This window comes from Pseudopipra pipra, chromosome 16, assembly GCF_036250125.1.
Source record: "Pseudopipra pipra isolate bDixPip1 chromosome 16, bDixPip1.hap1, whole genome shotgun sequence".
NCBI lineage: Eukaryota > Metazoa > Chordata > Aves > Passeriformes > Pipridae > Pseudopipra > Pseudopipra pipra.
This window is the reverse complement of record NC_087564.1, coordinates 6,544,075-6,559,614: the sequence shown is the minus strand read 5'-3', so window position 1 is coordinate 6,559,614 and position 15,540 is coordinate 6,544,075. Positions and strand designations below refer to the sequence as shown.

General features: G+C 43.9%; 1 protein-coding gene across 5 annotated transcripts in view; it reads left to right on the top strand.

Annotated features, from left to right (window-relative positions):
- The window catches only part of LITAF (lipopolysaccharide induced TNF factor), a 32,203-nt gene extending 22,977 nt beyond the window's left edge, over positions 1–9,226 (top strand). For 3 of the 5 annotated variants that reach the window (XM_064672847.1, XM_064672849.1, XM_064672848.1), the window contains exons 2-4: positions 7,930–8,112; positions 8,513–8,669; positions 8,993–9,226. In XM_064672847.1, the coding sequence (XP_064528917.1) occupies positions 7,930–8,112; positions 8,513–8,669; positions 8,993–9,101 (449 nt within the window). In that variant the 3' untranslated portion in view covers positions 9,102–9,226. Of the gene's footprint in view, positions 1–39; positions 89–1,164; positions 1,376–7,929; positions 8,113–8,512; positions 8,670–8,992 lie in introns of those variants that run through there. The other 2 variants (XM_064672846.1, XM_064672850.1) reach the window with 2 other exon arrangements.
- Positions 9,227–15,540: the final 6,314 nt, after the last annotated feature.

Sequence of the window (15,540 nt, the reverse complement as noted above, 5' to 3'; positions counted from 1 at the left end):
GGAGGAGCATGAGCCAGCCTCTGATTAGATGCAAGAAAAAACACGGGAGAGAGCATGGCAATTGGAGTAAGAAGGCTTCCAGCTGAAGGTCATGCCTTATTTTGTTCTGGGAGATGTGTTCAGTCATGGCATCCCTCTCCTCTGGCTTCTAAGCTGCTCATAGCCACCTTGAGAAGGGGATTTAGTTACTAAGAGAAAAATTATTCCATTTTTAGTTAATCCAGGGCACCAAAGCCAAAATTACTCATGTTCTGCTCCTGAGAAAAATAATATATAATGTGATTTCTTGGAAATGATGTAAATTTATTCACCTCTGTGTCTAGTTCTAATCCCACTGAATGCTGCTGAATCACAGTTTATACCTTCTCCCCGTTCCTCCTGAGTCAGGGAATGGGAGTATTCATGCCCTCAATACTCCAACATCGATGATATCCCCAAGCACCAGTACCTGCAGGTGATTCAGTAATTAATGTGACCTCAGAGCTTGATGTTGGGCTCACTGTCACTGGGATAAGAGTCCCTTTTGTCCCATGAAACCTGACTCCTTGCTCCAGGATGGGTTTGAACTGAAGCTTTGTGCATGTTACTTAGGGAGAGATCCAAGAAAGGTTTTCAATACAAAAATAGGACTTTAACCAATTTTAGATGCTTTCAGCCAAAAGGCCTAATGCACAATCCCTGCTGAGCCCACAGGGGTCATTGACTCCCTTCAGTCTGAGGTAGATTCACCCAAACTACAGCATATGAAGCCATCCCTGTTGAACCCCTTTCAGGGATTTGGCCAGTAATTCACTTTTTGTGTTATCTTGAAGCTGGATAGAGAAAAGAGTGACATACTCCATGTTTTCCAAAGACTGAATCCAACTTAATTGCTTGTAAAGGCACTAACTAAAATCACTGAATCTGTTGAAGGTTTTGTTGATCATTTTATGTGCTCTTGCACGTTGTCTGAAATAACTGATTTGGTAACCTACGGGACATCGTAGAATTAGGGGACGGTTTTTTTCCTCAAGTGTTACAGAACATGGAGCCTGGAAAGCTGAAGACCACTGGTTTGTCAATCTGTGAGCGAACTCTTGGCAAGAGCCGCGGAGTTCCCGGTCCCGGGGACTGCCAAGTGCGTCAGGAGTGACTGTCCTTCCACCCCGTTTTCCCGTTCCCGTTCCCCGCCGCCCGCGCCCAGACGCGCCTCTCCCGCTGCCGCTGGGTCCGCGGGAGCGCTCGGGCGAGGCGGCTCCTCCGACAGCCGCGGGAAGGGGAGGAGGAACCGCGGGTGGGGACGGGACGGGACAAGCCCTGCTGACGGGGGTGCTCCCGGCGAGAGGAGCGGAGCGGCGAGCAGAGCGAGGAGGGTCGGCGGGCACGGCCCGGAGGGGTAAGGGCTGTGCCCGGAGCCGGGCGCGGGCAGGGCAGGGCAGGGCAGAGCAAAGCAGAGCAGAGCAAAGCAAAGCAAAGCAGAGCAGAGCAAAGCAGAGCGGGGGGCTTTGCTCCCGGCCCCGAGCGCTGCCCTTCCCGGGCCGCTCCCGGAGCTCCGTCCGGGCCGGGGGAGCCCCCGGGGCACCGCGGGCTGGTTGGGGCTTGGGCACAGCGGAGACCCGGGCGGGCGGCCCCGGCCCCGGGACGGTCCGGACAGCGCAGGGAGCCCGCGGGCGGTGGCTCCTGCCCGGGGGGAGCGGGCTCGGGGCCGGCCAGGCAGGAGTTTCGTTTTCCCGAGCGTTTTGGGCGGCAGCCGGAACAGCCCCTTGGCTCAGGGAATGCGCTCGGGAACGGCTCGTTTGGGACGGGCCCTGCCCTGCCCCGGGGAGGGGGTGTCCGGCCCCAGCAGCACCCGGGGAGAAGCCGCTCGCAGGGTTATTCCGAGACTGTTGATTACTTGGTTTATTTCGGGGAGAACTCAGCCTGTGGTGCTATTTCTACTTTACCGGTATAAAATTCCGTGTGACCTCAGTGCCATTGTTTGTCTTACTAAAATAATAGTATGTCAAAGTCTTTTTTTTTTTTTTGTAATTATTACTGAATTTTATTCTCTCAAAAACGCCTGAGAAGTTTAAATGACTTTAAGATAATATTTCTCAGCAAGTTGGCCAACTAGGAAGTTGTTGTCCAGAATTCAGATAACCAGGGTGGTGGCCCAAGTGAGTGCTGTGTTAGGGCTTGCTGCCGTGAACCGGAAAAGTCCCCAGTACTCCAATAAACCTGTATATCCTGCTGGATTTTTAACAAAAATTCGCTTCAACCTGTGTTTCATTCCAGGTACTGATCGGTAGCTGTCTTAAACTCTGCTGTGCAGGGAGCCCCTCTAATTACACGTGGTGTTGGAGGGCAGCTTGGCATTTCTAGTGAAGAGAACTGTATAGAAATTGTTTAATTTAAGGATTAAATTGTGTTAATTCTTAGCAAGAGATTATGGGAAGGGCAACAACAGATTTGTTTGGCTAAACTGGGTTAGGAAAGCTGTATTTGTAAGCAGTTCTTTACTGGGTGGGTTGTTGGTTGGTTGGTTGATTGGTTTGTTTTTTGCATACCAAGCAGAGAGGTGAGTTATTACCTTCTTTTTCCCTTGTCCCCTGTGTAATATCCAAGTAGTGACCCCGATTGAGACACATGCTTGCACTGACTGTATGAAGTGATAGTTCAGTCTCTCAGTTCCCATTTAAAGCAGAAGGGACATTAGAAAAATAAAGTTGAAAAGCTGAAGTTGTGGTTACCTCCACATACTCAGTATTTTGAAGAGGTTTTTTGTAGTCCTGATGTCCTCTTGATCTTTATTAGGAGTTTTCGTTTTGATAGATAACTTACAGGGACTCATGTGCTTTTAGTTTTATACTATTCACTGTAGTACTTTGTAAATGTTATATGTATTACAGTTTTGAAACTTTAAAAAAAGACAGGCATAGGAGAGGTGGTTGCCACAAAGTGCTGTGAAGACCTGAGACCTGTTTGCATCTGTCTTCAGTAAAGGGGGAAAAAAAAAAAGTGCAGAAAAAGCACAGCAATCATTTTTAAATAGAAACAGTTGTTCAAAAGCAAGCAGTGGTAAGAAGTGAACATACAACATAATTTAAAAATTAGTATTGAAAGTTAAATATCGAGGCTAGAAGTGTTCACGTTGGAAGTTATGATCATGATCATTTTGAAATCTGTGAAAGGGTGTTGATTTCTTAGAACTCACCCTTCGGTGACGCAGAGCTGAGGATGGTCTTTGGGCAGAAGTAGCTGTGTTGTGGTTTAACCCCCTCCTGGCAACTGAGCACCAGCAGCTGCTCGCTCACTGCTCCCTCAGCAGGACCAGCTGAAGAGAACTGCAGGGAGTAAAGTGAGAAACCTCATGGGTTGAGATAAGAACTGTTTCATAATTCAAATAAAATAATAATAATAATAATAATAATAAAAGTTGTAATGAAAAGGAAAATTACAGAGAGAAATAAAACCCAGCAAGTGATGCAAATGAGAACGGCCTGAGCAGCATTTCCCTCCCAGCCACCCTCTTCCTAGATTTATTGCTGAGTGTGATGCTGTATGGTCTGGAATATCCCAGCTGGGGTCAGCTGTCTCAGCAGCATCCCTTCCCAGTTCCTAGTGCACCCCCAGCCAAAACCAGCCACTGTGACTGGGGGCGATAGATCCTGATTCAGCTCTGTAGTTTAGTCACAAGGGGAAAACTTTTCTAAAGAAAACAGAAGGTCAGTGGTTTTTAAAAGTATAGCTGTGGGATACTTGATAATACAAAAACTGTCACTAAAACTTACTCAGTTTAGACATCTTTGGCTGCTGCCTTGTTCCCTTGTCAGTCTGCCAAAGCTGCAGTGTGAGTGTGAGAATGGTGGGAAGGAGCAGTGCCTGTCCCCAGGGTTACCAAATTACTGTCCCTGCCTACACACTGTGCATGTAGCCACGTCTGTCCTTCTGCACAAGCTTCTGGTTACTTAGTTTGTCTGAGCTACTGTAAATCCCACACTTGACTGAGTACACAGTTCCCTTTCTAACAAACCTTTTCACGTTTCCGCTTAGTCTGCTGGGAAGACTGTTGGACTACTGAAATGTATAAACATTGGTGTTTGCTGATGTATCACCACGCCTCCAGTGCAGCAGATTAGCCCTGTGTAATCTGGAAGGGTGAACAAACTTGTGACAATGTCTCTGCAGAAGTGTTTACGTCACTGAAATCCTGATGAAAGCTGTGCTGCGTAAGGAAGGCAATCGCCGATATTCCAGAGACTTTTTCCATGCTCCAAGCATGGAAAGCAGAAAGGGGTGTCATTGTTGGGAACCCCGGATGGAGTGACTCCAGCCCTAATTGGATACTTAAGACTGAAATTCTTTTTCTTTGCACATTGACTTTTGTCCCTGCAAAGTTCTCTGTAGGCCGAAAGGGCTTTTTGACTTGAGAAGCATAGTCAGCTAAAGTGTAAAATTAAGAGGTGCTCCCTGGAGCCTGTTTTGAGAACTTTGAAGAATGACCATGGAAATGTGTACAGGAATGGGCTTGGTTGGAGAAGAGCAGACATGGATTGCAAGTGGATTTGGTTTTGTTGCTTAGAAATAACGCTTGCTTTGTTTTTGAGGTTTGCAGTCTGGAGATGTGTGTCCACAGAGCCTTATCCTTGTAGTTGTGGGTTTAAGGGGGAGATTTTTGGATGCTGAGTGAGGAAAGGCTGAATAAATAGCTACCAGAAGAGGAACCACCAAGAATTTTAGATTACTTTTTTTTTCTTTTTGATATGTGGACAGGTGGCACATATGATAAGAGGGATGAGGACTGGCTGCTGACTCAGCAGAGGAATTGGCTCACAGGGCTGATGAGGCACTGAGGGTGACTGGCTGCATAGCTGAGCTCTGCTTGTGCTGGCCTGCTGTGGTCAGAGTTGATTATTCCCAGGTGGAATGTGGAAGGAAAAGACAGCTGATCCTGGAGGGCAGCAGTGTCCACATGGACAGGTACAGACGTGAGTGGTGAGGAGGCAGCATGGACATTGTCAGACCAGCAGAGGGGATGAGTTAAGGTTAAAACTTACTACAAAGTTTGGAGCCATGATAGATGGGAGTTTTAGAGCATCTCACAAAAATGCAAGAAAATTGAACTTGTCTTATAATGGTCAGAAATCCATATGTTCTCAAATAGATGTATTTACATTATGTCTTGTGAAGTAAGGGGGAAAATAGTCACGAGCACTAATAAAACCCAGCTTCCTTTTGGTATCAAGATACTGATCCAGAGTCTGCATTGCACTAGGTGTACACCAGTATTTGGGGCAGTGGGAGTATTGAATAGTCATACAGTTCCTGTTGTTGCTGCCAGTCTGTACTTGAGATGAATTAGTGCTTCTGTGACCTGAACCAAGCTGGCAGCAGTGGAGGCAGTTCAGCAAGTGGCAGTGTTCTGGAGGATTGTCCTCAGTGAAGAATTCATTAAAGCAAATGAACTTGTTTGATTTCCATCATGAGTGGTATCTTTTGCATCAGTTTTGTCATAACTTAGTATTTAGTCTTTAGTGCTTGGATACAATCAGAACTAGACCTTTGTAACCTTTTTCTAGAAGAATAAACTAACTTCTGTTTCCTGGATTGTTACAGAGTAATTTAGGTTGGACAGGTGTTGTTTGGATCAGCCACCTGCTTAGGACCTACTTAGGTGACATTCTTCAAGGCCCTTGGACTTTGTATGCACTTTTACTTTCACTGTTATATCTTTTCATTCCAAAGTGTGTTTCCTACTTTTGTTCTTGTTATGGAATTATTTAGAGCCAGATAAGGTCCTGATGAGGAAATTCTGCATTATTATCTGGCTTGTTTACTACTCCTTTTGTTTGCTTCTGGTAAAAACTCCCTGGTTGTAGTTTCTGTTTCCTTCCAGCCAATCTGTTCTGTGCCCTTGTGTGTTTTGCCTACAGATTCTGCTGGTATTCCTAAGGGGTGTCTTCTCAGACCTAAAGATTAGGTACCAGAGTCATCTGTGGGCAGCAACTTTGTGCTGTGTGTAACGAAAGTGCAACAATCCAAGTAAATTTTCTTACTACCTGAGACTTTTTCCCCCCTTATTTCTCTCCCTGCCAAGTGCAGGCTGTGCTGTGCTCTGTACCACCTTGAGGCCTGCTAAGGTAAAGTCCTTCAAATTGAGGGCTACAGCTTCTTGGAATAAGCTTGGGCAGTGGGAGTATGTGAAGGATACCATATCCAGGAGAAGGTGAGCTGGGAATAGGGCAGCAGGAGTACAGAGCCTGGCAGGAGTTTCTGAGACAAGCTGTGAGCTCTTAGGTTTGGATGGCAGTGGCAGAGGGACAGTGGCTTGTCTCTTGTGCTCCTGGCAGCCACATGGATCTTCTGGTTTTGTTCTCAGTGGTGTCTGCTCCCTTGCTCAGCTGAAGTCCCTCACATGCTGTGCTGTTTGACAGCCTTCCTCTGGCCCCGTTTCTCCTGCCAGCTCCTCTGCTGTGCCCCCAGCAGGAGTTGTCAGCACTGTCTTCATCCTGGGCAGAAGCCAGGATGGCCCTGCCTGAGATCTGCTCTCTTGTACACAAACGTGAATAACCAAATTTACATACGTCTTGTTTCTTTTCATCCCCCAAACACACTATTCAGTAAAAGTCCCTGAGATAATGAAGGCTGCAAAGAAATCTAAGAAAACAACCAGTTGTTATGCCCTTATAAAAAGCATGCTTTGTTGGTGATATTGCCACCTCGTTCATCACTTGGGTAGCCAGATACAGACTTGCTTTATTTTCTTGTCCTTGCTTTATGTTGTGGTTTAACCCCATCCAGCAGCTCAATACCACAAAACTGCTCACCACTCTCCTGGTGGGGAGGAGAATCAGAAGAAAGCAGGATCTGTTGCTTGTTGGTCTCTGCAGCCAGCATAAGTAACTAATCTGCTTTCACTTCAGTAGAATGGTTTCTGAGTGCTGTACCTTTTCCCCCCCTTTAGGCCAGCTTGGTTCTGTATGCAGAGCAGTAGAACTGCAGAAAGGCATGGACTGGAGGGGTGCTTTGTCCCAGTGTTCTTCCAGTGTGTGCATATGTTCCAAATACAGATTGCCCTTCCCAGATAGTACTGAGTGAAAAGATTTGCATGAACACAAAGTGATTGTGCAACAACAGAATGGAATGTGGCTCTTGGAGAGCTGTCTGATGGTCCTTAAGAGGAGATGATGAAGTCAGCACTGATGTTCCACAGAAAATGGTGGGCAGAGTATAGGAAGTGCGTAGGTGGGAAGGAGGAGAGGAAGTCTGCAGTGAAACCACAGTTGTTTCTTTCCATTTTGGGAAAAAGCCATGGTCAGCATTCTTATAGTCTGGAATGAAATAAGAATTGGTAGAGGAGAGTTGCATTACAAACTCATTAAAACTTTGTTAAATGGCAAAAATGGCAACCTTAGATATCTTTGAGGGTCATAGAAGCTTTGAGTTGAGTTGGATATACTTAATTGTTTGGATTTCTTTTTCCTTCAATGTAAATATTTTTTATTTCAAGTCACAGCAGAGATAAATACTGTTTTTTAAATATTTGAGCTTCATTTCAAACACTCAGGCTCATGTTGGCTAGCAACTACCATGTGGCCTATTGTACTGTTTGATTTTTCAGGTGAACAAGAGGGATCAGAAATACTGTTCTTGGAGAATTAGGAGACTGCCAGATAGATTAGTGTACTAGTAAACACGCCCCACATCCCTGTTTTAGCATTTTTAACTTAGAAAGGGAGAACTGGTATTTACTGCCCTGTGAGAAGGAAGTGGGAAGTAGGCAACAACAACAATGAAATCAAGATCAACCTTTAATTCTGTCAGAAACAAATACCAGTCAATAGACTTTATGCTAGTAAAAGTCCATTTTAATCTAGTTATTTTCTTGCTTCTGAATTGAACCTAATTATTTACTACTTGCCCTTAATTAATAATGTCTTTTGTTACAATTTTCTCTCTATTATGTTTTAGATACCATGTCTGCTCCGAGTGTCAACCCTGTCCCATCTGCACCACCTTCTTATGAGGAAACTGTAGGAATCAATATGAACTACCCTCACCCTTATCCTGTTCCTGGCCCTGGAGTGAAGCCAGATATGAAGGGAATGAACCCTCCCCCATACATGGGACAGCCTCCACCAGCAAATAACCCCAGTAAGCCTCAAAAACTCTTCTGTACCTCAGGCTGAGGAGGTGTCAGGTGGCTGTGGGACAGGTGCTGTCAGAAGATGAAAGATCTGGTTCACAGGTGTTCACCACCTTCCAAAAAATACTTTTGAAGGGAATAACGTGAACCAATTCTCATGAATCCTTCAGGGTGCACTAACATCAATAACATCATTTGGCTTTCTGCAGTTCTTAGTGCACCCTTATTCTTAAGACAATGTATTTTGCATTAGCAAATGCCATGGTGGTTTCTCTTTGTCCCTGTGCATTTCATTGCTCTGAGTCCCTAATGTTTCAAAGTTATAGCTGGTTCTGGCTCAGGGGAAATTGCTTACTGTTCTTTTTTCCTTATTTGCTCACTGACTAAACAGCATATTTCTCTGCCCAGTTAGAGTTCAGACGGTGTATGTGCAGCAACCAGTGGTGTTTTATGACCGCCCAGTTCAGATGTGCTGCCCCTCCTGTAACCAGATGATAGTGACACGTCTCTCCTACGAGGCAGGAGCTCTGACTTGGCTGTCCTGTGGTGGCCTCTGCCTGCTGGGGTAGGTCAAGTCCAGTTTCCCCTCTTTTTACTTCTTACCTGACCTTTTATATTTCTAAAGAGTAACAGAGCTCTCAGCTTTGCTTTGTCTTTCTGTCTGAGGCCTGAGCCTTTGTGATTCAAACAGCCTACCTCTGCATTTATGTCCTGTAGGACCTTAAAGCAGGTCTGGAACACTATAGACTCCAGAGCCATGTGTGTTCTTCCTAAAGCTTCATGGCACCAGTTTTACTGATGGATTTCACAGGAAATATATTTTAACTTTTTGTGTATGGAACAAGTGGCAAATCAGTGTTTTTCTCTTTTTTTTTTTTTCCTTTGCAGGTGTATAGGAGGCTGCTGCTTGTTTCCATTCTGCATTAATGCTCTCAAGGACGTGGATCACACCTGTCCGAACTGCAATACTCTTCTTGGTGCTTACAAACGTTTCTAGGCAGTGTTAAAACATTGATTGATGAAGTTGGTTAGCACCTCTACAAGCCCTCTCTGAAGCTTAGTGGAGACTGCTCGTTTCTGTGCATCTTGTCACTGGAAACCAATAAAAAGTAATGTTTCTTACTAGGTTGTTTGAATACAAGTTTGCCTGAGGGGATTTTCACTTAGGTCTGTAAAAAGTCTGCATAATCTGTATGGGCCACTCAGTCCAGCAGCAGTTGAGAGCAAGGGAACATTTCCCTTTTTGCTTTATGCAAAACAGGTTGGTGATGTTCTGCAGGTAATCTTATCTCAATCATGTTGCACGTTGTTCTTGCTGCAGTCTCAGCACAGACCGAGAGGAGGATGCCTATGGAGAACTCTTTAGGCTCATGCTTGGTGTCAGTGCTTTGGCAACAGCACTGTTTACACACTGGCAGGGAGTTGCCTCAGAGACAGGTGCCCTACTTTGACAAAAGAAATTATTTGCTGGCATCTTTTCATGAGCACTAGAATTCACTTTAAAACTTGGAAGAGAACCAAACCTAAAGGCTTCTTCCTTCTTGGAGGTTGCTTTACCAAATGGACAACTCAGGTTATTGTGCATCAGTGGTGATTGAATCCAGTATCTGAATTTTCTTACCAGTTTCAAGTCTCTAATCTGCAGTAAAGGTGTTCACACAGGAATTTTTAAGAGATACTTGTCCAGTGTTTGGCTGGAGGTTTTTTTTACCATTGACTGCAAGTCTGTGAAGTGTTCTCTTCATCCCAGAGAGCCTTGGTTATAGTATTGGAAAACTTCTTTGTACATTTATATAAGTCAACTGATAGATCATGCATAAACCTCAGCCTTTTCTTAAGGCTTGAATTCTGCCTGAAAAACATTAGATAAAGGACCTGGGCTTCTAGCTGTTGATCTGCTTGTTAATTACTATTTCTTCATTAAGAAGGCTAAATGTTTGTTAACGAGTTTCTCTGACTTGTACTATGATTTTTTTAAAATGAAATAAAAGATAAATTTTGTTTTCAGATATGCTTATTAAAGAGAATAATCATAAAAAACTAGGGAATGAGGCTCTGAAGGTTGAAGTAATTTCCATGTCATAAGCAGCAGATTTGATGCATTTGAATGATACCTGTCCAGAAAAGGCAGACAGGTGTTTAAACAAGGCTATGATGGTAACACTGTGTTAACCTCTGTGAAAGTAAAAAACTAAAATAAATACAAATAAAAAATACTGCATTTACTGTTCTTGCCAAATGTGCCTTCTGTAAATACCTGCTATAAGTTAGTTTTTCAAAAGTCTTTCAACACTTCAGGTTTGAAATCCAGTAACTCTGTAGATCACATACAACCTCTAGGCCTCCTGTTAATTAGTTTCTGTAAACTGCTGCTGCTTGTGAGTCAGTCTGCAAGTGGTTTAAGAGCTTCCTTGTGCATTTGTAAAAGGTTTCTGGTCTCCCCATACCATAAGAATTTACATCAGTAGCTACTAACTGTCAAAAGAATGAAGGAGATAAAAAGCTGGTAGTTTTGTAGCTTTCCACGTTGATGTTGCAGTACCAGCCTGTGCTTTTGTCTGCTGGTGCTCCACCACAGTGCTCTCCGTGTTCTTGAGGGGCCTGGGTGATGCTGCATTGAATTTTCTGTTCTGGTGGCATAAGCAAGACAAAAGTGTGTTACTGGAAAGCAGCACAACCCCACTGGGTGTCACAGAAAATGTGCTGCTTGTCAGTTTATCACCAGAGCAAGGCAGGAGGAAGCAGTGAAGATTGCAGAGTTCCCAAACTTGGTATTTGCTTGCACTTGTTAGTACCTCTGTTAGTCAATCTGGTCTGGGTAATCCTCCCATACATTAATTTGGTAAGTTTTCTAGTTGTTATTCTCTGAGCTCCCTTTTTCTCTCCAGAGTGATGGTTGGAAAATCTGAGGTGGTGGCACCAGAATATAGAACACTGACCAAAACAAAAGTGTTTTTCTTTCTTTTATGTGCACAGTCCATTGCTTCTCTTTGAGTTCCCTGTATGGATTGAGAGTGGGACATACAATGTTGGCAGCTCTTCAGTCTAGTTCAGCATTCTGCAAAACTTTCTGCTGCCCCCTCTATACTTAAATTTCCTTAAATGCAAAGCCTGCGTTTGTTCTCTTGTGTATGGAATTATCTACAGAATGCACCACTTTGTTAAACTTATCTTGGAAAAACAAATGCAGGATATAACTTGCCTTGTGTGAAAGCACTTTGTGTTTATTATGTTGAAATTATTGTTTGGGTTTTCTTTTAAAACTGACTCTTTTTAAAATAAAAACTTTGTCTTTCCTATCAAGTGGTTGTAATTGGAAAATTGTAACACTTGGACTGTTTCCAAACATACGGAGAGCTGAAATGTTAAGAAATGTTATTACAGGAAGAAATTTTTCAGTGTCACTTGGGCCAAGTCTCTGATGAATGGCATTCTCTGCCCTGCAGACCAACTGTCACACACGGAGCCACATGGAAAATGTGTTGTTTTCCTGCATCTCAGGCACATTGAATAGTTTTTCAGTTAAAACACTTCTGGGTAAAACTTTCACCTGCAATACAACTAAACAAACACACATAAATATGGCTCCACACTCACATACCAGTAACCAGTGGAGAGAAAATAGATATCAAATATCACTGTATTTAGTTGGAAAGAATCCCTGTTAATCAGGTAAGAATACCCTGGGGTTTTTTTAATGTCTGAAGCACTTTTTTTTATGAGGTGCAGAAAATACAGGAAGGTGATTTTAATACCTCAAACAATTTTGTTCTAATGCATTGGGATTTATTTTATTAAGTAATTTATGGTGATTTTGGTAGTAAGCAAGTGGTGAACAAATGGGTTTTTTTCTGTTGCCACGTACAGAGGTGACATGCTGACTTTGTGGGCTCATCCTATTTTCACAGATAAGTAAGGAAGGGACATAGGCTGTCTGAAATCCTCCGGCCTTCCATGACAAATTCAAGTGAAGCCTTCCCCTGCTCCCACCTGCATTTTCCAGGATGACATTGCTTTCTGTTAGACTTTGATTTCTATTTTTCATAGACAGAATCTTACACAATGTTAAAATTCTGATGAGGCTTGAGCCAGAAGGAAGTACAATTTGATTTGTCATCCAAAATAAAAGCTGTTAAAACCAGTAAAAAGCAGCTGATAGCCTTACCAGAGGGAGTTGTTAGCAAGTTCAGTGTGGTTTCCAAATGTTGCTATTTATTGCAGTGTTTGCGAAAATACTTCTGTCGGTCTAACCGCAAGTTCTTTTCTGAAGAAATGAATTGTGATTTGTCTACTCAAACCCAGTTAAATATTCTTCATAACTGAGCAGCAAGAGGTGAGTATTGTAATTCTGGAAGTAAAAACAAAGAAGTGAAAGTCCTGTGACGAAGGTGTGAAGTGTTCAGGTGAATTGTATTTTATAAAATTTAGGATGACTTTTAATCTATTTTTGTGAGAGGAATACCCTCCTGTATGATATGCTGGGTGTGAATCCAGTATAGAAATAAATTTGCCAATGAGCATCTTATTACTTTTTCAAAGCAGGACATCAAAAGGTGCATGTGAAACCTACTGATTTCAAAGGAAGTGCTTCTTGTTATCACTTGTAATTGATTTTAACAGTCTGAAAATCTAATGTCTGTTTGAACAGGTGGCTGTGTGTGGTCTGGAATTGCTAAAAGTAGTTGTGCCTGTGTCGAGAACGAACTCAGAATGAGTAGGCGGGTTTTTAAAGTTCTTTTGTGGTTGTCTGCTTGATCGTTGTAACCAAAAAAATCCCCGAAAAAGCAGCTTCAGCGACCTCCAGAGGACTGTTGCATTAACGGGTGTGTGACAGGCACTGCTCTGGGACCTAAAGCCGTGCTGCATTTGGGTGTGGCTGCAGGGCGGTCACAAAAACATTAGGGGGGAAAAAAAGACAATCCCCAAGCAATTTCCACCTCTTGCTCCACACAGCCTCTGAAGCGCCTTCTCCTGGCCCGTGGGCTGTCTTGGCAACTAGTTGTACTAAAGGTACCTCAGGCTCATGCCTCGTAAAATGCTTTTGTTGTTCACAAAGTAGTGCTGAAGATTTTTCTCTCTCTAGGATAATAGAATCACAGTCATGAAGGTTGGAAAAGACCTCTGAGATCCTCGAGCCCAACTATTACCCTAACGCTGCCAGGTCCAACGCTCAGCCGTGTCCCCGAGCACCACATCCACGTTTTTTTTTGAATGCTTCCAGGGACGGAGATTCCACCCTTCCCTTCCAATGCCCGACCACCCTGTCAGGGAGTTATAGAGAGAAAGGTCGCCCCTGAAGCCTCTTTTCTAAACACCTGGGCTGAACCCCCCAGCTGCTCCTCATCAGGAGCAATGAGGAGCTCCTTTGCTTTGCTCTGGACACGCTGCAGCAGCTCCATGACCTTGGAGCGAGGGGCCCAGACCTGGACACAGGGCTGGAGGTGTGGACACCCCACCCCGTTTCCCCGCAGCCCTCGTTGGCCCTTTTCGGCCGCGGGTTCGCCGGCGCTTGGGGCCGGTGCTCCGGAGAGCGGCCACAGCCCTGGGGCTTCCAGGTGACCCTTCCATGGCTTGATTTCCTCTGGGAAAGCGGGCTGGGAAGTGCCGGTGCCTCCCGGCCCCTCGCGGTGTTGGAGATGCGGCGCTCCCGGAGCGCTGGGCAGGGCTTGGTGCCCTGAGGGGCTCCGGGGGTCGCTCCAGGCCCATTTTGGGTCCGGAACCAGCCAAAGCTCCCGGACACCCTATTCCGTAGGCACAGGGAGGTGAGTGCGCTGGAGTCGAGTTTGGAGCTGTCTCCGAGGGCGCTTCCCTCCTGCTTTGGGCTGTCGGGGTTAAACATCAGTGTTACAATAACACCGCGTTTAAAATATCTGTGGGGCCTTTAACAGAACAGACTTTCCCAGTTTGTTAAAGGTCGGATTTTCTTGGCAATACTGGTGCACCGTTTTCAGGTGTCCCCGGGCAGGCTTACCCTGTTGTGTGCCAGATGGTGATTTTTATTAAATTCGTTTTCCGAACTTGAGTACAGTATCCATGAAAATGGAGGAATACTTTTCTGAGACTTACAGCCAGCGTGGGTCTCCTGTGTGTCATTAAAGTGTGTCTGTAGTACTTTAAGGTTACCTAGGACAGCAACATGGGGGAAATTTCTCTTCAGGAGGTTCTTTGTCAGCCTCTTTTGGGGGAGTTGTTCTGATCGGTTTTTTTAGATAAATCTCATTTGGGGGAGGTAGAAAAAAAATGCTTAAAAAATGTTGAATTTGAGTCTTGGGCTGCATCCTGCACTTACCAACCATCACATGAGGGAAGTCAGTCCAGTGCACAGGACACTGATGCCATCCATGTTTTATCTTAGAGGCTTGGCTCCAGGGTGCATTTAAGAGTCAACTGCAATTCAGGCATTTAATTCCTAGTTTAGAAGTTTCAATACAAAGGGCCCCAAATCTCTGCTATAATGAAAGCAGCTGAAATATTTTTAGCAAAAAAGCCCTGGAATTTCATTTGCAAATTTCTTTATTTTTGGGTCTATGAAACTCAAGATTCAAGCAAGCTCAGATTTATAAATTCTGGAGTGTGCTCATATACCTACAGTAAAATATTTTTCTTTTTTTTTTGTTTTAATTAATGTAGTTTCTTCCCTAAGAAATGGGAAGCTGCAAATCTAAAACTTGAAATTCAAATACATATTTGATTATTTTAGAAAGGTGTGATTTGCATCTCTGACACTGCACTCTATTTTCTTTCTCCAAGTCAAAGCCCAGATCCTCAAGCTGCTCTGTTCCAGCAGTCCTTTCCATATATAACATACCTCAGGGTCCCAACCTGAATCTGAGTTTGAACATGAGGCAGATCTCTGAGTCTCTCAATAAGCTGACGTGGAACCCATTCTGTAATTCAATGAAAAGCTAGAATGAATACCAGACTGAGTAACTCAGCAGATTAAAAATGGCAAACTCAACAAGTCACAAGATTTCCACATCCAAATCTCTGAAGCAGTTTTCAAAACTAGAATAGTGAAGGAAGAAGAAAGATTTCTCAGTTACTGTTTTGGGTCAATTGTGGGAAATTTGAGCCACTGTATGAAACCTGTAAGATTTTTTTTTTTTAATTCAGTTTCAGACCTGAGCTGACTCTGAGTTTGGCATTTGGTAGATCAGGGATTTTGACAGAGGAGCCCAGCTTTCATCATGGAATATTTTATTAACTCTTTAGACTTGGATTGCTCTCTCACACCATCTTTAGTTATTGATGTTTGCAAAGCACATGTGAGAAGTTGCTTTCCCTTTAATATTTGTAAGTGTTTTGTGAGCAAATGTTACCTTTTGGAGCAAGTAAATTCGAGAGAGAGGCTGTAACAGTGCAGGCTTAGCAGAGGGGAGTAGTATGGGATTATCATATGTTATCTATGATTTCTACTTGTGAATCTGGCTTGAAGT